At 36.9% G+C, this 22,179-nt stretch overlaps 1 protein-coding gene across 1 annotated transcript; it reads left to right on the top strand.

Moving 5' to 3' along the window:
• The first annotated feature begins 1,414 nt into the window (after positions 1-1,414).
• LOC311289839 (membrane-spanning 4-domains subfamily A member 15-like) lies at positions 1,415-16,282 on the top strand. The gene is made up of 8 exons (XM_084408085.1): positions 1,415-1,482; positions 4,346-4,526; positions 4,712-4,822; positions 4,915-4,989; positions 5,426-5,560; positions 12,482-12,595; positions 13,421-13,501; positions 14,513-16,282. The coding sequence occupies exons 2-8, from the start codon at positions 4,371-4,373 to the stop codon at positions 14,603-14,605; spliced, it is 765 nt and encodes a 254-aa protein (XP_084264211.1). The 5' UTR covers positions 1,415-1,482; positions 4,346-4,370; the 3' UTR covers positions 14,606-16,282.
• Positions 16,283-22,179: the final 5,897 nt, after the last annotated feature.

The raw sequence follows: 22,179 nt of genomic DNA, 5'->3' as shown, positions 1-22,179 counted from the left end.
TACATATTACCGGGCTTAAAGATATAGGGGTAGTCGTAAATTGAGATATATAATGAGTAACTTTCCTCCAAAACTTTTGCACCTCAACACATTCCCATACACAATGAAAAAATGTGCCTTGGTAAATATTGCATTTAAAACACAAGTCCGGAATATTAGGGTTAAATTTATTTAATCTTACAGGAGTGATATAAGTTCTCATTATCCAGTTATATTGTAATAGTCTTAAACGAGTATTTATAGTTTGAGTTTGTGCTTTTAAACATATTGTACCCCACTCCTCTAATGAAATGTCTTTATTTAAATCTTGCATCCATTCTCGTCTTTTATTTTTACAATTTTCTTTATGATTCTGTACCAGTATATTATATAATTGGGAAATTCGCCCTTTACTGAAACATTCTTGTGTGGAAAAGGTTTCCAGTGTAGACAATGAAGGGAGTTGCACAGATTTCTTTAATTTTGAAAAAATAAAACTTCTAAGCTGTAGGTATTTAAAAAAATGTTTCCGGGGTATATTAAACTTTGATACCAGATTGCACATTAAAATATTGTCCTCATATAAGTCCATCAATCGAACTATTCCTTTATTCAACCATAGTTTAAACCCCATATCATTTTTAGCTGGAATGAAATATTCATTCCCCCAAATCGGGGAAAAGCAAGACAGCAAGGGGGCCTCTCCGAGAAATTTATTTATATATTTTTATTCAACTTTCCTCAGGTTGGGAAGCGCTGCATGCGTTACCTGACGAGCTAGCTACACTGCTAGCATCCCCCTCATCATCCTGGTCCTTGCATGGCGAGGAGTCCGATTTATGTTTTATTTTGGATTTTTTCGACGGCATTTCGGTTCTTAATTCACCTCAAGAAATTAGTGAAAAATAAAATAAAATAAACTTGTATAAACAAAAAGACGGATAATATACAGGATTTTCAACAAATAATGCCAGGAGCTCACCAAAAGACGTGCACTCAGCTCGGAGTCATAACCACGCCCCCCTTAAATCTAATTTTAACTTTCAGTTGTATTCTCTAGACATTATATAGCCTATCCTGAATCCAAAACATGTTAATCATGTTAAACATGAAAAAAATGAAATCCTGCAGGGATCCCTATAGGTTATTTTTGTATCCGGTTTTATTATTAAAATATGAAAACAAACATAAAAATAGTTCTAATAGCTAATTATTTTCAAGAAAAGTGAACATGTGAACTCTTTTATAGTTATCTAAACATCCCTGAAACCCATAACACACACAACTAATATATAACATTAATTAGGAAAACTCCTCAATTATCCCTGACCCCGTGACAGCATTAGTTCTGCACTCGAACAAGTGCACGGCACACCCATCTCTAATTGAGTTATATCGTCCGTGTAAAACAGCGCGTGAAGGTCGAGATCGGCTTCTTCCACGACGACACAAAACACACACAAGAACTTCGATCAAGACTGCAACAAGATTGGGCTCGTCCAGGTACTCGTTCATGTACAGTTTGCGTTGTCAGGTCGTTATTAACAGAGTACTGAGTTAGTGATGCACCGAGATAAAAACGCTTCAAATCGAAACCGAAACTAAACACACTGAGACGAAAAGTGTGACTTTAATGATTGTTAATATTGTAAGATGTGTCCAGTATTTCCTCTTTGTATATGGCATTCCTCTCAGAAGCTCTGTACTCAGTCATTATTGTGGACATGTTTGGGGCGGGTCTCTGCAATGACTACACATTTTCTGATGCAGATTTCATTTGCACAAAAGCACAACTCCGTTTTCTATCGATTGAATCTGCTGGAGAAATAATTAAGAGCGTGCAAAAACTGTATGCATTTAACACGCCAATATATTAAAATAATACGGGACGCGCGTGTGGATGTGATTGGTGTTAAGATTTCATAATGGGGTTTCAAATCAAAATATGATTTTCTGTTACGAAACAGGACAGCGATTTCATACAATGTCCACTGGACACCTAGACTTATCGTGTTTATTAGCCTAGTCATTCTGGGAGACAAGTGAATAGGGGAAAAAATTATTTGAAATAAACAGTACAATCTTGCCAATTATTACTCTCATTATCACTCTTATTTTTTCATTACAAACACATTAATTTTCAAATTAGATATAGTGTAGCCTATAGATACATGACATATAATCTGTTTATAGCCATTTTACACACATACCACATAAAGCAAAATGCTATATCTTTCATAACATAGTTGAGACTCATCTTTATACAAAGTTTGACATATAAAACCTTGAAACGTAAAAATATATTGGTGATTTAACCCTTTTTTTTTTTGCATAGACATGAAAATCACTATCCAAACTTAAATGGTTGTAATTCAGACATTTGGCAGATTATTGTAGAATGTAAACATTTAATTATTTACATTTTAATTCAAACATATTTTACAAACATGTTTTACCATAAAACTGCAAGAAAATCAAAGCTGAAAATCTGAACAAGTTGTGTTCCAAATTAGTGTTGTCAAAACACTAAAATTGAGCGCTGTTGAGCGGAATCGTAAACGCCTCTGATTGGTCATTGTGTTCACGAGCTCATCGGATATGTCTGTGATTGGCTACAATGTTCAACGCACAGGAGCGTTTGAAAGCGGGAGCACCCGTCTATCAGCGGACCGGTCTACTACGGGTGCTTTCAAACGCTCCTGTGTGTATCTGTGTAAGCGCTCGCTGAAGAGCGTCATTGATGTAGATTTACAACATGTTTTTAAGGCGCTGATCATTGTAGCCAATCACAGACATATTTGATGAGCGTGTGAACACAATGGCCAATCTGAGGTGTTCACGATTCAACAGCGCTCAAAGCTACCCTGGAGTTCTCGCGAGAGCACAAGTTGAATTTGCTCAGCGAGTTGCTCTGGCATCGAGTAATGATGCTCATTAACTATGCCCTTGTAGCCGAGCTGCACCAATCACATCGGTGTATCTGATATAGGCGGGCTAGAGGTGAGCTAAACAGATGATGACAGCGCTGCTACGTCAAAGTAATTAGTAAACATTGCAGGATGGCTATGGATGAACACATTTGTTTGAAACGGCTTTGGCCGCTACAATGAACGAGTTTGACTTTGCTTTTATCTAAAAGAGGATCGGAAGACGGCACTGGAACCGTTCCTTGGAAAGTAGGACGTTTTTAGTGTTTTGCTGACCGGATATGGCAAGAGTCTAATCTACCGTTTAGCTGCGCTGGTAGCTAAGCGTATGGGGCTCTGGATACGTCAACCCGTGTATTGTTGTGATTGGTCGCATTGTTAGCCAATTGCGTGCAGTGAGATTTTCAAACGCATGCTTGGTGCCGCCCATCATAATGAGCGATTCCATTACTCGATGCCAGACCATTAATCTTTCAGATTTAGGTCTGGATTTCCAGGCTAGCTCAAAGTGTCACATTTTTAAAATTTCAGTACCGACTTGGTACCAAAGTCGATACTTTTGACAACACTATTCCACACTTTTTCACTAGATCACATTCAAGCTCTATTACTGACCATGTTAGGGCGCCTCCATTTCTATATATGGTTTGGGTGATCTCATCTGAACCATATATTTACATCATTTTCATACAATTTATGAAGTAGACATCCTATTCAGAAGTAGTATGGTAGTATTTGATTTGAATTCAACCTCGAATAAATGCATAAAACAACACGTTTGTGCATTATAGCTCGCCAATGCATCACAAATCGACAATCCATCATAATTTTCTTTATATTTAAAACATTTACAGACCTTTTTCTCATTAAATTGATTGGTGTTATATTTTGAACTCTTGGCATGAAAAAAACTGAGGTTTCTAACAATCTTTCATGTTTTTTCATGTTCATCGCTCTTTCAAAATAAAGGCCTGAACATGCTTTATGAGAATGAACCATTCTTGTTGCAAATTGATAAATGAATTAGTGATTGTAAGCTTTCAAATGATATGGAGGTTTTCAATATTACGTTAGGATTTACTAAGATATTGTTTTAAATATACTGGCAAATGTGAGATGGTGACAACTGTAGATCAGTTTAAACAAGAGACATATGTAATATAATATAATATAGAATAGAATAGAATACCACTTTATTGTCCAGCCAAGGCTGGAAAATTTTCTTTGGTCTCATATCTGTGAAGAGTTATCCTAGTTACCAATAATTCTGTGACACAACTGCGTTTATAAGTTTTTCCAAAATATGAAGACCACAGATAGTTTGTAATAATAAATATGAACATATAATATTTAAATAAATACACTGGTAAGATTATTTATGAACATCTATTTTATATCCTTATTGTTCACATGTTTTTACATGTCTTGTTTTTGTACAGGTCAATTTCAGATTCAGAAAGAAGAATGTCTAGTACCGTTATTCCCACAAACTCGTCGCCGCTGGTCATCCAGTTTCAGGCCCCACAACAAACGGCTCCAGCGACTGTTAATGTGACACAGACAGCTTCAGCTCCTCAAGGACTTCAGGCATTTCTGAAAGGCCAACCAAAAGCACTCGGGGTGAGAAATCTTTCAATAATTGATTTTTATACGTGTGAAGGAGGAAAGGTACGGGAACAAATCCAAAAATCCAGCAGAAGTACAAACATTATCAAACTGTTGTGCAGATCGGGCAACCCTGCTCAGCTAATAACTGTGAGTCACTATTCCCCTGCAATAAGTGCCTGTTTTCTGGTCTTCCTCAGACTGTCCAGATAATAATCGGTCTGCTGATTTTCCTGTTGGGAATCGCGTATATAGTCCATGCAGATTACATCTTTATCTTCAGTGGTATTCCTTATTTGGGATCTCTCATCGTAAGGAAACAATATACAACTTAAGTACAGTTCTGTCTTTTCTAACACAAGCTAAATATTCTAACAGAAGAATCCTCTCTCTCTCCTCTCAGTACATTATCACAGGATCACTCTGCATTGCTGCAGAAAATAAAATCCATGGCAAAGCCTCCTCCAGTTTGTGTTTGGTATGCGCACATCACTTGTTATTTTCAGGGGTCCAAGCATCGAACTTTATTTAATGTAACACTAAACAAACTGCCCAAAACTGGATGAAAGTAAAGTGTTACTTTCTTTCAAAAAATTAAATATAGAAGAAATTACTGACCCAAACTTTTGAACGGTAGTAATGATTTCTGAGGGATCATGTGACACTGAAGACTGGAGTAATGGTGCTGAAAATCCAGCTTTGCATCACAGACTAAAATTGTATTATTTGAAGAGAGATATTGCCGTTGTATAATTGTATTCTCTTTGTGAGTCATTTGTTCTTGGACCCCAATAATTGCAACTTTATTATTTATTTTTATTGTGCTCCATAGATATTGTTTCATGATCTGCTTGAACAAACTGGGTAAAGTGCTTTCTAACTTATTAACTTGTTTTTTTGTTTTCTGCCTTTAGGTGAAAGGTTCACTTGGAATGAACATCACAAGTGCTTTAATTGCAGGCATTTCCATTATTATGCTTTCATTGGATTTGATTTCAATACATTTCGACTGCATTGATGATGAATGTACTGATTTAACGGAGGTAGAGGTATGTTAACAACTTTTCTAGTCACTTTTATTTAGTAATTACAATAAGATCACTATTGCCTCGTTTACACTGTCAGTGAAATGTGACCCAATTCCGATTTTTTGCTCATATGTGACACAGATCTGATGTGTTCTATGACAGTGTAAGCAGGAAAAAAACGCATGCATTCGGATATTTCCAGATCGGTTACAGCCCTAATTCATATGTGGAAATAAATCGGATATGTGCCAATGTGACTGTCATGTAAACAGGCAGATCGGATTTTCTGAGGCATAAGGCAACGTCTCCGCGGTTTAATGACGAGAGAAACCCCGACGCACATCTACAAAGGGACCGATGGCCCCACGAAACGTTGTGTCATCGTAGGAGAGGAATGTGGACAAACGTTGACACAACATATTGTCGTACACAACAAAATTTCGGACCAACCGCTCCTTGTTAAAGCCAATATGCTCCCACCAGTCCTGAGATCTCTCTCACACACAATAACTGAAGCACATGTGTAGTGAAGGCACTTTTCATCCTCCTTTGCCTCATAATGATGGTGATGTTTGGCGAACTTTGCATATATCGCAGAGCTAGCATCAAGCATATTTCGCGTTCGTCCATCTGTGCAAGATAATTTAACCCTTAAAGAATGCGCAATGTTTCATATAGTATGGCAAGTGAAACCACATGAACCGGATATGCGTCACAGTTGAAAGAATTTGTAAACGGACGGTCAAAAAAATCAGATAAATGTAACAAATCAGAATTGGGCATCAAGACCTGCAGTGTAAACGAGGCCTATGTTGTCAGTAGGTTTATTAAAGTCTAGCTGTAATCTGCAATAACCTGTCCTTTATTTTCTTACTGGCATTTAACAGAATTCAATAGACCTCCTACTGTTACTGATCATTTACATAAATCACGGCTTAACATGAACACCGTGTCCTAACTACACGCGATGATTCTATTTTATAAACAATTCCTATTTTTCTGTGACGTTGCGCTGGAACAACAAACACAAAGTGTGGGAATGATAATCTCAGGTACTGTTTATGTGCTTTATTTAATGGTTCTCTAATCGATGCCGGGAGATGTAACTTCTTGTTGACGTTCGAATTGTTGTCAAACAAAACGGAGGCTAGCTAGACCCTCCCTCCTCCTCATTCCGTCTCCTCCCTCCTCCCCTCCTCCCTTCCGGCATAAAGGAAAGTCAAAGTAGTCACTACAAACAAAGTTAAGTTTTACTGATACTTTATTCAATGTGTAATGATGCCAAGTTAGCTAAATGCTTTTATATATTGCAGAACAGAATGCAGAAAAAGAGAAACATTTTCTTAAAATCATCTCGCCAGCTGAGGTTAGAACTATAGCTCCCATACAAGGACGCAATAATAGCAAGATAACGTTAGCTTCGCGTTTCCCAGTGAGCATAAACAACGGCGGCGTCGTAAACAAATTTAGTCAAAGTTGTCAATAGCCTATAAATGAACATTCAAATTCATAACAAACAGTGGGTGAAAACAATCATTCACACAAATTGTCGCCCTACTGTGAATTTGCTTGATCATTTACAATAGAGATTGATGGCTAGCTGCTAGAAACATATGTTGTATTCACCAAAGTCAACGCTGACTGCATAGTTCTAGCTAACTACATCCTTGTGTTGGTCTGGCAAACATGAACGTCAATTTAGAAAGAAAAAAGGATTTACCTGTTCTGCAAAAACAGAGCAACCTGAATGTCGGATTGGAATCCCTTCTGCTGGCGGAGTTCTCCCACCTTTCGAAGTTTTTTCCGATGTATATTCGGTATTTCGCGGTACTTACACACAGCACGAGTTTATCTGGACACTTGCCAAACTCGTTATGAAATCAATGACGCTGTTACACTGCACAACGAAGCTCTTACTGTATATACATTGTGTTGCATTGGTGCAATTAATGTTTAGTGCAATTAGCACTAAACCAATAGTGAGTGCAAAAACTGCGTTGTTATGATAAGATCTTCATTCACGCTATCAACAGACTGTCATCTGCTCAATGCTCATCATCACTGCAACCTTTTATGTGATGGGAATAGATCTAAATACTCTAAATATGGCCAGGGTCCGAAAGGAGTCCCATCCAGTCACTTTCTGAGGATGACATACTCAACCCCACATGCCACCAGGGAGGCTGATCTGATCAAGTCTACTAAACTAGTCTTGCCAACAACCTGTCTGTTTTCCTAAACAGAGTCTCTCACAAAGAAAACCAGAGAATAGAACTCTACTTGATCCTGGATATACTCAGTGCTTCAAGGCCCTGTGGAGGCTGGGCACTCTAAAGGGACCCTAATAAGGGGATTGCCTCCAGCTCTAGGGCTGATCTAACAGGGAGGCCTCATGAGAGTCCTTCGACCTTCCGACTAGACTTAGGGAGTTAAGTATTCAAGCAGAGCGATCATCAGATCCTCAACCTGATAAGTACTGACCAGGGTCTTGGCTTAAAACAGGGAGGCTCCATGGGGCCTACAACGTGATACTTAATGCCTTTGCAATGCTAAGCATCCAACTCGTTGGTGAGCCGCCTTCAAGGAGCCTAACTACTTGATAGCGAGGATGTTAGCAGATCTAGCCTTCAGAAGCCTAGGTGCTCTCACAGACATTTCAGTGTACTCAGCAGAAGTGCTATCTATCCTTTAAGCAAGGAGAGTACAATCATACACTACCGGAGTATCGATGAGGCCTACTGTATGGCCTACAGCTTTGAATGGCATGGGCGTCTGCCCGGGCAGTGCTTTGGCTCTAAGGGAGCATACTCAACCATCCCAAATGGGAGGGGGTACTAATCTGTCTCTACCTGAGCCTAGGTGGCGAAAGGTGATAGCATATGTTTTTAACTTGAGGCCTTGCTTCCAGCTACTACAATCGATGCTGTAAAGGGCGGAGGCCTGAGCACAATGCTTCTTACTCTTCAGAGAGAAAGACCTGAAAACGGCCATAGATATAGCATGGAAGGCTTAACGAAGGTAACCTGCTTGCCTATGCTGCTATCTACCCTGTTACACCACTAGCATTTATACCTAAAGCAAAAAGCGGGCCTTGGCCAGACGACTCTTTTAGTAAGAGGAGGCTAGTACTAGGAAAACTAGATGTACAGGGGAAAATTCCTGATGGTCTAAGGAACTGTAGGATTACAAATTTATGAATATGTTTAAGATCTGCTGATCCTACTTCCTTACATAACATCACATGAAAACTAAGGTGAACTACACTGTATTGGGCATTCAAGGTGAACATGATGGTATCCATTTACTGATTAGATTCAATATAGTTTCCATTGAAGGGGTTTTGTTAGTCTTTGAGCTTCCTACTGAGAGTTGAACTATCTGTGAATGTTTACATAGTCTTAGTTCTTGTGACCATGTGTTGTTTATACAATTTGTGGAATAGCATTATCTCCAGTTGGGGGTAATTGCCTCTATTGTCTTTAGATGATTAGATTTAGTGGTCATCTCTAAGGCTGTGTGTAAGGTCAGCACTTTTAAAGGGATACTTCACCTCTGGAAAGATGAATGTGTATTTAAAATAGGTCATTTATGTAGAAGAAATGTGAAATTATTTTTGAATTTGGAGCTTTCTAGACTGAGAAAAGCCAGAAAATGTATTTTTGGCTTATGTGGATGAAAGACAAGAACTCCCAGAATGCACTTGCTTCGCTGCTCTACGAGGCCACTCCCAAGCCGCGCCTACCGGTAAGAGAGCGCAGTTGAAAACAACAAGGCTAGGCTACTAGTGAGACTCCGTGACGAGTTTGCCCAGGATTTCGAGATCGCCCAAAATGTCCGGGATTCGGCTTTTGCGTTCTCCAGTCGCGATTCATTATGTTTACTGTGGCAAGGCTGAGGGCCGCGGGAGAACGATGCTAGTCCGGTGGCGTGATTACTGAGATGCACCGGTCTCGTATCTCTCACGGAGGAGCGGGAATTTTCTTAGCAATGTTAAAACGCACATCAACCGATCACTTGTTTAGCGTTCATGTAAACACTACATTCAGATTCACCAATCGGAATTAATTCAGTTGATTGAAACAAAAGGTGTGCATGTAAACAATGAATGGCAAATACAGAAAGCAAAAGCTGGAAAAAGAGGATGGTAACCCCTACTACTCAGCTTTCTCCACAGAACAAGAGCCTGCTAGCTTAGCTTCCAAAGAAAGACGGCTGATACTGTGTACATTCTGTGAGTGAGATCCCACCCTCTATGGGCGGGTTGAAAACATGCGGGACAGCCCCTCCTACTGGCTGTAGTCTTTAGCCTCTGGCCAAAAATTTTTTTACAGACAAAAAATACATAAATCTCTCGTCTCAGGGGGATATGAGGGTAGAAAGCACAGTAATTCGAAAATACTACAGGTTTTCTACTAATACAAAGCTTAATGCTAAATCCTGAAGTATCCCTTTAAGGACTGCCCACTGAATGCCTATAAGATACCATGTAAAGATCCCTCAGTCAGACTTGATGACTGCAGCTACCGACAGCTCGTGTTCTCAATAAAGAATCCTGCTGAAGAAAGAACCAAGTCTCCTGGTCTTTGATTCTGAGTTTCCTACAGATCCTACACTCAGATAATGACAGATTTAAGGCGAGAATGCTTCGCAAACCGCCACCAAAAATCCTAGATACTAAGCCTAAGCCAGATATCAAGGCGGCCCCATGAGGGCCAATATACGAATATACTGTATATGTCTGAAGTTCAGAGCTATAATCTCAAAAACGACTCTCTAAAGTGAGAGGAGAACTACTGCTCTAGTATAAGGTGGCTATCAAGGTGGCTTGACGAGGGCCAACGCTTGATTTTGTATTTTTATCTGGAGCTTGATAGAGCGGTGGCCTCAGTAGAAAAACTTAGGGAAGAAGACATCTCACACAGAAATGTCTGCTTGATGCTCAGATGAACGGTGGCCTGACTAGAAATTTTTCGTATAATGTTCACTACAACAGATTGACACTACCCACTATATAAGCCTGACGACTCTAAATCAGAGGAGGCCAATGGGAAAGGGTATGCATATATGTATAGCATACCTATACAGTGTTTCTTCTAGGATTTTTTCCAGCTGTGGTGGCAGGCGAATTTCCACAGGGGAGGGGGCATCGCCCATGGATGATTCCCATTGAACCTTACCCAAGAATCACGAGCACTCACACACAGGCCACTTTCTGAGGAATTGAAAAATTAAAACCAACCATCTCCATCAAAACAAATTATGCAAGATATTTAATTGCAAAGATATAACGTGCCACAGTAAGAGAAGGCTATATTCATAATCTATGGCAAAAATACTATTATAAATTAGTTAAGTGGATAATACAGCAGCAAAAGTTATTTTAGAAAAATCATGACTGCACAATCATTTTATAAAATCTGAACATCTAGTGAAACTAACATTAAGCGGAAAATAAATAAATGGTAAAATGTTCCACCTTGCTCTTTGTATTGTTACAAAATACTTAGATGAAATACAAGTACACATATATATATCAGTGCTGGGAATCGCTTAAAAAAATTTAACTAATTAATCGCACAATTTGCTGTGATTGATCGCAATTAATCGCATTTTCCCCTAAGCGTGTAATCATCAATATTTAAACGTAGAATCACCTAATTAAATTAAACAACACAGAAAAAAGAGAAAAATATCCACAAAAATTGGACATAAAATAGCCCTATATTAAAATAATATTAAACATCAATTAAATTTCATATTAAATATAATATTATAATATTAAATATCAATATATTATTCTTCATTCAGTTCTATGCAACATACTCAGATTTAACAGATTTATTTTTTGACTAATTATCAAAATAAAGTATAGTCCTACAGAGCGATTATTACCAGAGCAGGTGATTTTACCATTGTTGCCCAGCATGGCTATACCAGCTCAGTAGGACTTGCTGGGCCATGCTGGGCCATTCAACCGTAAGATAGTTTGCAAACCTCCCATCAATTGAGGCATTGACACATACAGTGAAACTCCATGGTTCTAGTCTCTGCTCTGCCTCAGCGCAAGCAGGACCTGAATCGCCTTTGTACAGATATCTGTCCCTCTTCCCTCGAGAAGAGGGCAGACGAGAGCGAAGTTTTCTCAAGGGAAAAACTCAAAGTTGGCACAAGCAGTTCCCTCAAGAACTGATCGTGCTTTCTCTGAGCCCAAACCGTAAACACACAAGTTGTGTGTGTCATTTGGTGTCAATATCATAGACATGGATCCACACACTTCTTGAAACGCTTATCACTTGCCATAATAGTTCTTACCTTTTTCAGGTGATTGTAAATCAGACAAAACAGTACCTGAAGACGAAAACAGGATGACATGTTCTCTAGGCGCCCTTTTTATACTTCCGTGACGTCATAGGCTGTGGCCGGTCAATTTCGATTGCAGTGATTGGATAGTTTTTCAGACACTGGTTCACATGGAGGGCGTTCCCCAATAGCGGCATTGACGCAGTCCGAGTTGCCTTTCGAAAGGGAACCACTAGACACAGTGGCTAGTGAGCAAAAAAGTTAATATCAAGCCCTGTTTACCATGCAAGAAGGTACTGACATTAAGTTTGATTTGTTATATTACCATATGACATTTACATTTACATTCATTCATTTAGCTGACGCTTTTATCCAAAGCGACTTACAATTGCTATATATGTCAGAGGTCGCACGCCTCTGGAGCAACTAGGGGTTAAGTGTCTTGCTCAGGGACACATTGGTGTCTCACAGTGGATTCGAACCCGGGTCTCTCACACCAAAGGCATGTGTCTTATCCATTGCGCCACCACACCCATTATGAACCTCATGGATTGTATATTCTGCACTTCCAGTCAGCGTACGAGTGTGAGTAACTATCATTTATTTTATTGATATTTGTGCTAATGATGAGTTTTTTCTCAGGTAAACCCCCTCTCCCGGGGGATCATTTGTGTGTCCTTGGTATTCAGTTTCCTTGAGTTTGTCATCTCCATCTTTCTTGGCTGTAAAGCCAACGTCTGCTGCTGTTCTCCACAGGTGAGTGATGCATTCAGGTCTAGCCCTCCTGTTATGTTCGGGTCATTTTGACCCGGAGAAGATTTTCTTTATAGCATAATATAGCATTACAAGTGATTTATAAGCTATTTGTTGTAGGCCAATCATTTTTGACTGTGAACAAGCGTGACTCTGTACCATTTATTTTTACAAAATAAAAGTTTTTTTAAAACAAACTTCCTGGTGAAACATTAAAGTAGACTAGTGTGATCAACAGTGCCAATTTTGTTCATATTTTATTTAATATTTCTAAAATTATTCAAAAATAATGCTTTTTTTACTAAAAAATAATAGATAAATGATAAATGAGCCCTACGATTAATCAGATGCAAATAGAAATATAAAACCAGTCGTAATTGAAAGGAAACAAGTTGACAAAAAGATTGAATCCAATACTGGGTGATGATATAGCAATAGCAAGAGCAAGATATAACAAGTGATTTATAAGCTACTTTTTATAGGCCGGTCATTTTTGACTGGGAACATCACAAATGTTCTAGGGTTTTGAACACAACACAAGGGCTAGAAACTGAGTGGCCGCTATGGTTGCTAAGCAGTTGCTAAGGTTTTCTGGGTGGTTGCTAGGACATTTCAGATTGACGGAAAAACGGGTAGTTTTTCAATTTAATTGTTTTTAAGTTTCCACACCAAAATATTTCAGCAGGATTTTTGTCTTTTCCTTTTTTCCATTTGAAATACAGTGGTGTGTCTATAAACCTGTAATACTATACCTGTCTGCAAATGTTATTGAGTTTATATTGCAGTAAGAAGTTATAAAACACAACGTGTATTTTTTTTTTTCCAAAGGTGCCGAATGTTTACCAAGTTGTTATTCCACAGTCCTATGCCTTAAGAACCAATCCCTCCCATGATCTTAAAATATCAGAGGTAAGAGAAGCTTGTAGCACCAGTCTAATGGGACTTTGTGTAAAATGTTTTTTTTTTTTTTCATTCACGATCCATAATTTGGATTAGTGTTGATTTTATACACATGATCCATTTTACAATTGCGGGCATATTTCAAGTAGAAAAAGAAAACAAAAAATAGGAATTTTATTTTTATAGAACACTTTAAATGTAATATTTTCAATGGAGGCAGTGTAGAGAAAAACTCTGGTAACCGAGGCACTCCTTAATTAAAATGTCTTTATTGCAAGAATGACATGTCCTAAATGGACAACTTTAAAATGCCCACGCGTAGCGGCATGGGGCCTTCTTCAGGGCATGTCATTCTTGCAATAAAGACATTTTAATTAAGGAGTGCCTCGGTTACCAGAGTTTTTCTCTACACTGCCTCTCAAGATGTTCCACCTTGGACCGAAGAGCACCCAAATCAAACTTAAAAGGAATTGAGCACGCCATTCATCTTGAATCTGAATGCTGATCTTAACCTTGTAAGATTTAAAATATTGATTCTGAAAATCAATGTACTAACAGAAAAATCTGTCAACTCTGTTATAGACAAATTGGGTCAAAAACATACATATGTAACACAATTCAAAATCTTTCCTAAGATCATCCATTAATTAAACTTTAAGCCTAATAAGACAGATACTTTTTGTTTTGGAGTAAAAAAATAAACAGTTTCTGTTCAGATTTTCTCTAAACACAGCGTTAAAATGAATGAAATCCTTTAAAAATGTCACGTAGTAAGAATACTAGTTATGCTAATCAGCTTCTGATCAATTTGTTAACAATAATTCACATATAATGATCATTTTTAAAGCAAAACCTTAAACAAACAGAGCTGACATAGGTGGTAACAGAGTTGATATCAATAACATTGTTGACCTCCACTAGTTAAAAGACCCAAAACATATAAATTATTATGTGCAAGAATTGATTAGAACTATCAATAAATCAGCATTAAAGCTGATGGCATACCTGTTTTTCTTGCAGGTACCTCTGGTGAGTGACTCTTTCATGAATCACATTCCTGCAGATGTTTCCCCAAAATACAATGAAAGTTCTGCTCCTAAATATGAATATTAAAAAGTGGACAGAGCTGTGGTCCTGCTGTTGGGTTTGATGCTTTCGCAGGACACACGGGTTCTTCCAGTGATTCAAGTCTTGTCCACACTAATACGTATTCGTCTAAACACGTCTTTTTCTCTCCGGTTTGGTCTTTTTCCACACTTAGACGTTTTTTTTTTTATTATTTTGAAAACAAACCTTTTTGAAAATGTTCTCCAAAGTGTATTAATAATAAAACGCCGTTTTCACGTTGTAGTGTGGACTGTCAAAACGGAGGTATTTGAAAACAATGACGAACGTTTAATCATGTGATGCAAATTGTACCAATAGATATTAGGTTGTTGTACCGGTACCTGTTATATACTATTCACTTTCACACTGTTGCTAAAATATGTAACTGCACACTCTACACATCATAGTCCTGCAAAGATGACAGAAAATCCACTCACATTTGCTATCCTGCAGTAAAACATCAGAGTAGTTGCATTTTAGACCAAATATACAATGGTGACTATTGGTGCGTTCAAGTCAGGTCGTAAAGATCGTATCTGCTCATGAACGCCACCACAACGTAAATACGAGTCGGAAGCTTGGGATTTTCTTTAAGCCCCGATCTTTAGGAGTTGTGTGCGTGTCAGTGACAATACTTAAAGCTACACTGTGTAGAAATTACTCCCATCTAGTGGTGAAATTGTATATGACTACCAACTGAATATTACGTTCTAGCCCCTCCCTTCCTAAGGCAGAAAGTTAACCGCCATCTTACTCAGACGAAAGTGATTTGAACTCGCCTGCCGTCGTAAACACGACTTCCCACTTCGTAAATACGAACTTCCCAGGAGGACTTTGAACGCACCATGAGTGGTGAATGCTGAGATATTTTGCTAAATAAAATTATCCTGCCAGAAGAGTTGCACGATAACTTTATTTTGTTTTTCCGCCTGTATCATCTCAGTGAGGTTTTATGTGCCGGAAGGTGTATTTAACGTTTTCCAAAAGATTCTCATCCACACTGAAACGTTTTCAAATGTATCCGGATTAATGTAGACTGACTGTCATTTATCTCTACATTCATGTCCTCTTTTTATTGAAAGGAAAGGATCACTGGATCAAATAGTAAATACAGATTTCTTAGTCACTTGTGTGTACACAATTACTAATCAATATACTGCTTCGCTATTGTCTTTACATCAACAATGCTGCCTAGTGAAAGTGAAACTCTTTAAATACCTAACGCATATATGACTGATATAACTGAATGTTTAAAACTTGCAATGTAAAAGCAAATATTAAAATGAATCATAAAATTCCCTTAAGTCTTAGTCCTCTGTGTGTCCTTCAGCAGGCTTCCTGAATGAATGAATGAATGAATGAATGAATGAAATCTTTATTTTGAACAATTAAAAAAAGAATAAATAAAAAAAAGACAGCAACATGAAATATCCATTAAAAAAAACAAAAAAAAAAAACATTTAGCATAATAATCAACCTGTTCGAAAAGGGATAGGTAGAACCCCTAGGCTTATGACCTACCCCCAGTAACTACCCAAACCAAATCACAATCGAACAAGATAAATCAAACATAACGTTTTAGATAATACAGAAAAACTACTAAATTTAATAATGCTTTATCTTAAGATAAAGAGGCATAAACAGAAACCATTATCAAGCAGCATTTACAACAGTTATGAATTATCATTCACCCTCACCACTTCTGTTTATCAAAAATAAAACTTTTGTACCTTTTTTTAAATAGCAACATGTTAACACTTTGTTTGATCGAATTGTTTGATCGAATTCCTGTTTTGGGATTGAAAAACAAAGTTAAAGATTAGAGTAGCACGGACATCAGTCTATCCTGATTAAGTATCGTTTCTTTTCTTTCTGGATCTCAGGATTGAGTGATATTGTATTATTGTCTAAAGAAAGTAAATGCAGATGTTTTCTTTCTTTGGCTTTCAGGTTTTACCAGACTTACAAGACTTGAACTGTAATGACTATTATACTGCATGCATGTTTATGATATTATGCTGGTATGCATTTTAATGAATAAAGACAAAATGAATAATTTAATTCTAAATATTGCGTTATATTGTATGTTGTTTAATTAAAATAAAACATGAAGTGTTGTCAACTGCTGTGGGCCTAATGCTTATAAGATATAATGCTTTTTAATGAATGATGGTAAAAAATACATATAATTTTACATTTACATAAAAAAATATGTATTAAATTACAATTAAATTTAATGTAATCTTAAATGTAGTTTTTATTGCGCCCTGCAGTGAATAGTACTTTTCAGCTAATTGGGATATTCACGCTTTTTTCCGCTGTAAAGCACATTCCACAAGTAATGCAGTCCTATTGTATCTTTACTAGCGATATAACACCAAATATAGAACATTTATTCACAAGACCAACGAGCTAATAATCCACAAGAAACTGTTAACCGTAACTGACTGTCATAAAACTTTGAACTGCGTGGACTGACGTCACTGCCGTTACACGATAGGATGAGGTGCGTACATGATCCAAGTTAGCCGTTATACAGCTCTTTTAGTGTTTGTGTTATTTTTGTGTTAAAGTGGTCATCAAAATGTTCTTGATATGTACACATCAGAACCCAAAACTTACTCACAGTTTAAAGTATTAGGCTAATAATTATTTTCAAATGCCCAGATTTAAAATCGGGAGTAACAAAAAAATCCGTTCTGGACAATGTTCCCTCTAAAAAAAAAATGTTTTTCTTGCTATCTGAGCAAAAACATTCTTTATATCAGACCTGTACAGAATAGGCCACCCACAGTGGCAGCTGGCACACCTAAAAATAGTTGCAGTCTTAATTAAAAATGTTTTTCTAAACTTGGGCTATTGTTGTTTACTTAGAGTATTTGTTCCTTTATAATGTAATTTAATGTTTAACCCTCATGTGGTGTTCATGTCATTTTTGACTGGAGAAGATTTTCTTTTTCCTGAAAATACTAGTTAATGTTATCGCATTGAACTGAAACTTAGTGACTTTGTTCACAGAGACTATAACAACTTGTCCAAATTTTTTATTTATTTTTTTTACTTTTTTTGTTGTTGTTTTTTTCACCTTGTTACACCTATGGTGTTCCCGGTCAAAAATGACAGGCCTACACAAAATAGCTTATAAATCCCTCGTTATGCTATATTATCCCCAAAAATTGGATTCAATCTTTTTATCAACTTGTTTTCTTTCAATTAGGACTGGTTTTGTATTCAATTTTCAAACAGTTTAATTGTAGGAGTCATTTATCCGAGCTTATGCACCTCAGTTTTTGAGTGAAAAAAGCATTATTTGTTAATAATTTTGGCAATATTGAGAAAAATGCCTACTATCAAATAAATGAGGCCTATGAATAATCAGATGCAAATATAAATATAAAACCAGTCCTAATTGAAAGAGAACAAGTGGACAAAAAGATTGAATCCAAGATTGGGTGAAAATATGGTATAATGCGTGATTTATAAGCTATTTTTTATAGGCCGGTCATTTTTGACCGGGAACACCACAAGTGTGACTATGTGCCATATTTTTTACAAAACAAAAGTTTCAAAACAAAATTCCTGGTGAAATATTAGAGTAGACTAGTGTGATCAACAGTAGCCATTTTTTTTTTTTTTTTTTTTTTTTCATATTTCCAAATTTACTCATAAATTATTTGTTTTTTACTCAAAAAATGAGATGCCTACTCTCAGATAAATGAGGCCCATGATTAATCAGATGCAAACAGAAATATAAAACCAGTCCTAATTGAAAGAGAACAAGTTGACAAAAAGATTGAATCCAAGATTGGGTGAAAATATGGTATAATGAGTGATTTATAAGCTTTTTTTTATGGGCCTGTCATTTTTGACCGGGAACACCACAGGTGTTATAGGGTTTTGAACACCACATGAGGGTTAAATTATTATAGAAAAAAAAATAAAAAAAAACTGCCGACATTCGGACTGCCAAACAATCCACAAACAGCCGCTGACGGTAACAAGATTGTGTTGTTGAGGCTCGCAGTGCGAGTTCCCTTTCGAAAGGGAAATGTATTTAAACTGATGTATTGTAACTGATGTATTTTGAGTTTGTGGTGGGAGCTTTGTTTTATATGTATAAATATTCTTATGCATTTATATAATTTGTATATTTAGACTATACGAGTAATATTCTTTATTATAGGATAATTAGATGTGGGCCACATCTGGCCCGGTTGTGGCTGACTTCTTGCAGACACACTCGGGTTGAATAATGTGTGAGATGTGTGCCACACGACTGGGCCAGATGTCATTTGCTATCTGGGTACATCCATTGTTCTCCTCATTTGTAAATCGCTTTGGATAAAAGCATATAAATGATTAAATGTAAAGGCATATTTATTTATTTTTTTATATTACTCTACGTTTTTGTGCTGGATTAATTTTGCTTTTGTATGCTACTAAGTGAACAATAGATAAAAAAAATAATAATAATTCTACCTAAAAAAAAAAACGTATCAGTATTAACTGGAAAACATCCCCCTCGAAATTCAGACCTTTTATTTATTTATTTATTAAACAATATAAATTTACAAACTCAAGAAGGGAACAATAATATGCATGAACATATATACAAATATCATGTAATTAAATCTCCATTTGATATTTGTGCATATACAGTAGGCCTATAAAAAAAAACAACATCATATTAAGTACAATAAACAAAACACTTAAAGGGGGATTGCAAGGAAGAACAAATAAATAAAATAATTTAAGAATGTACAAATTCTTAAAAAGAAAGTGCATGACTTTATACAAGTCACCAAGGGATTGATTATCTTTTGGATAAGTATTTTATGGATGCTAGATAATTTTTAGATTCATTTTTTAAACATGTTGCAGAATGTTTGCTGTTACTCCATTTGCTTTTATGTACATGATATTTACCCCATTTCCAGACCTGCTGTACGGTTATTTTGCACAGGTGGTTTTATGCTGCCACTTCAGAAGTCATAAGAGCTTGTTGCATTCAAGACTTCTTGCTGATGATTCTGTAATTTCGGTCAAATGCAGGCATTTTCGCTGTGTATAAAACATACAATACGCTTCAAATGATCTCACATATGTAAATATGCACTACATTATTAACAAGACAAGACTGATCTACACTGTAAAAAATTAAACCGTGATTTTTACGGTAAAAAACCGGCAGCTGTGGTTGCCAGAACTTTTGCCGTCAAAAATACGGTAGCAACGTTATTGGTTTTACAGACTTAACTTAAAATTTACAGTAATAAACCGTATTTTATTATCTGATATAATGTGAATTTACCATCCTATTGAACTATTAATATCTGTTTTGTACCATTGTAATACACTCATAACCACCAATCACAGCAGTGATGAGAGTCACATGATCAATCAAAGCTCATCACAAGCAGCTCTTCCACAAGAAAGTTAATACTAATTTATAAAAGCTGCATAGTGTCATTCACACAAACATTAAACACCATCATGGTAACACATGAAATTTAAAAAATGCAATAAACATTAATTTACCAATATTAAATGTAACATAAAACCCTAATGTACGTAACTGATTAGAAAAAATGGAAAAAAAAACTATGAAGAAACAGTTATTTCAACAAAAATACATCAAATGTGAAGTGTCACACAGGGAATTGTGGGAATGCCAATTTACGGTTTTTCACTGTAAATTATACAATGAGTTGTTCTTTTTCACTTTCAAAAACTGTAAATTTAACGGTATTTTACAGCAAAATTACATTAAATGTACCGTTAGATCTATCACAGTTATTTACCGTATATAGTACGGAAACTTTCTGTTAACCAATTAACAGTTTTTTACTGTAACATTTTTACAGTCTTTTACCGTTAAAATTACGATAATTTTTTACAGTGTAGCTGTTGTGTGGAAAACTCATCAATTATTCCCGTGACAGCAGCAGTTCTGCCTCCAACAAGTGCACGGCACACCCATCTCTAATTGAGTTGCTATCGTCCGTGTAAAACAGCGCGTGAAGGTCGAGATCGGCTTCTTCCACGACGACACAAAACACAAGAACTTCGATCAAGACTGCAACAAGATTGAGCTCGTCCAGGTACTCGTTCATGTACAGTTTGTGTTGTCAGGTCGTAATTAACAGAGTACTGAGTTAGTGATGCGCCGAGATGAAAACGCTTCAAATCGAGACCGAAACTAAACATACTGAGACGGAAAAGTATACTTTTAATTCGACTTTGATTGTAAATATTGTAACATGTGTCCAGTATTTCCTCTTTGTATATGGCATTCCTCTCAGAAGTTCTGTCTCCAGCAGTCATTATTGTGGACATGTTTGGGGCGGGTCGACTACACATTTTCTGATGCAGATTTCATTTCTATCGACTGAATCTCCTGGAGACATTATTAAGAGCGTGCAAAGACTGGATGCATTTAACACGCCAAAATATTTAAATAATACAGGACGCGCGTGTGGCTGTGATTGGTGTTTGTGGTGTTCATAGTTAACCACAAGGTGGCAGTGGAATGCCGAAGTGTTGAAGTGCTGCTTGGGGAGTAGAATGAGAGGTGATATGTTCTAGAAGACAAGTTTGACATGTGTTAAAATAAAAGAGCATCGAAGGAATTACTCCGGTCTTGTGTTTAATACTTCAATACAACAACAGTGTTAAGATTTCATAATTTTATGGGGTTTCAAATCAAAATATGACTTTCTGTTACGAAACAAGACATAAATTTCATACATGTCCACTGGACACCGGAACTTTTTTTGGAAATAGGCTCATTTTCCAACTCCCCTCGAGTTAAACAGTTTTACCGTTTTCAGCCGATCTCCGGGTCTGGTAGCACTTTTAGCATAGCTTAGCATAGATCAGTGGTTTTCAAACTTTTTCTAGAGCGACCTTTTAAAAAAAAAAATTTATTGATGCGACCCATAGGCCTATATAGGCCTATTCTTAAGCCAAGCATACATAATACAATGGGGCTAAAGGCGCATTAGACTTTATTCTCATTTAAAAGTGCTCTGTTGTGCACAGCTGGCACAAAAATTCAGCTCAGCACTTTTCTTAAAGCTACACTGTGACATTTTTTTTGTTGATTCTTAGCAAAAAACACTTAGTTCTTTCAAAAATATATGTGCTCATTAATGTATATTTACTTATTTCAAGTAATAAAGTATTCTCGTAAGTTTATAATCTGCCATTGAAAGTACATACGGGTGAGGGGTTCGAATGCCGGTCGCCATGTTGCCCCTCCATCTTGAAACTACATTGGCCAAAGAGGGACATACAAGCTTCGCCTTTCGCGTTTTTACACGCAGTGGCACCGTGACAAATGTGAGGGGGAGATTACTCGCGACTGCCGGCAGATTTGAAATAATACGGCCACCGTAGCAGTTAAAACGCCTTCGGAATGGGAGGAGCTAGAAAGTAATATTCAGTTGGTAGTCATATACAATTTCACCGCTAGATGGGAGTAAATCCCACACAGTGTAGCTTTAACCGCTTTTGATGATGCACGTGCAGTGGCTTATCCGTGACGCGATCGCAACGCAAAGTTGATTCTGCACTCTTTT

This window comes from Rutilus rutilus, assembly GCF_951802725.1.
Source record: "Rutilus rutilus genome assembly, chromosome: 4".
Classification (NCBI taxonomy): domain Eukaryota; kingdom Metazoa; phylum Chordata; class Actinopteri; order Cypriniformes; family Leuciscidae; genus Rutilus; species Rutilus rutilus.
The sequence above is the reverse complement of the archived record's forward strand: the minus strand, read 5'-3'. Positions and strand labels throughout refer to the sequence as shown.

What these genes read in the sequence shown, in the direction of transcription:
- LOC311289839 (XM_084408085.1), top strand. Translation starts at nt 4,371, where the DNA reads ATGTCTAGTACCGTTATTCCCACAAACTCGTCGCCGCTGGTCATCCAG. An exon ending in CTTATTTGGGATCTCTCATC is followed by an intron (nt 4,823 to 4,914) that starts GTAAGGAAACAA and finishes CTCTCCTCTCAG; the next exon opens with TACATTATCACAGGATCACT. An exon ending in TCTGCTGCTGTTCTCCACAG is followed by an intron (nt 12,596 to 13,420) that starts GTGAGTGATGCA and finishes TTTTTTCCAAAG; the next exon opens with GTGCCGAATGTTTACCAAGT.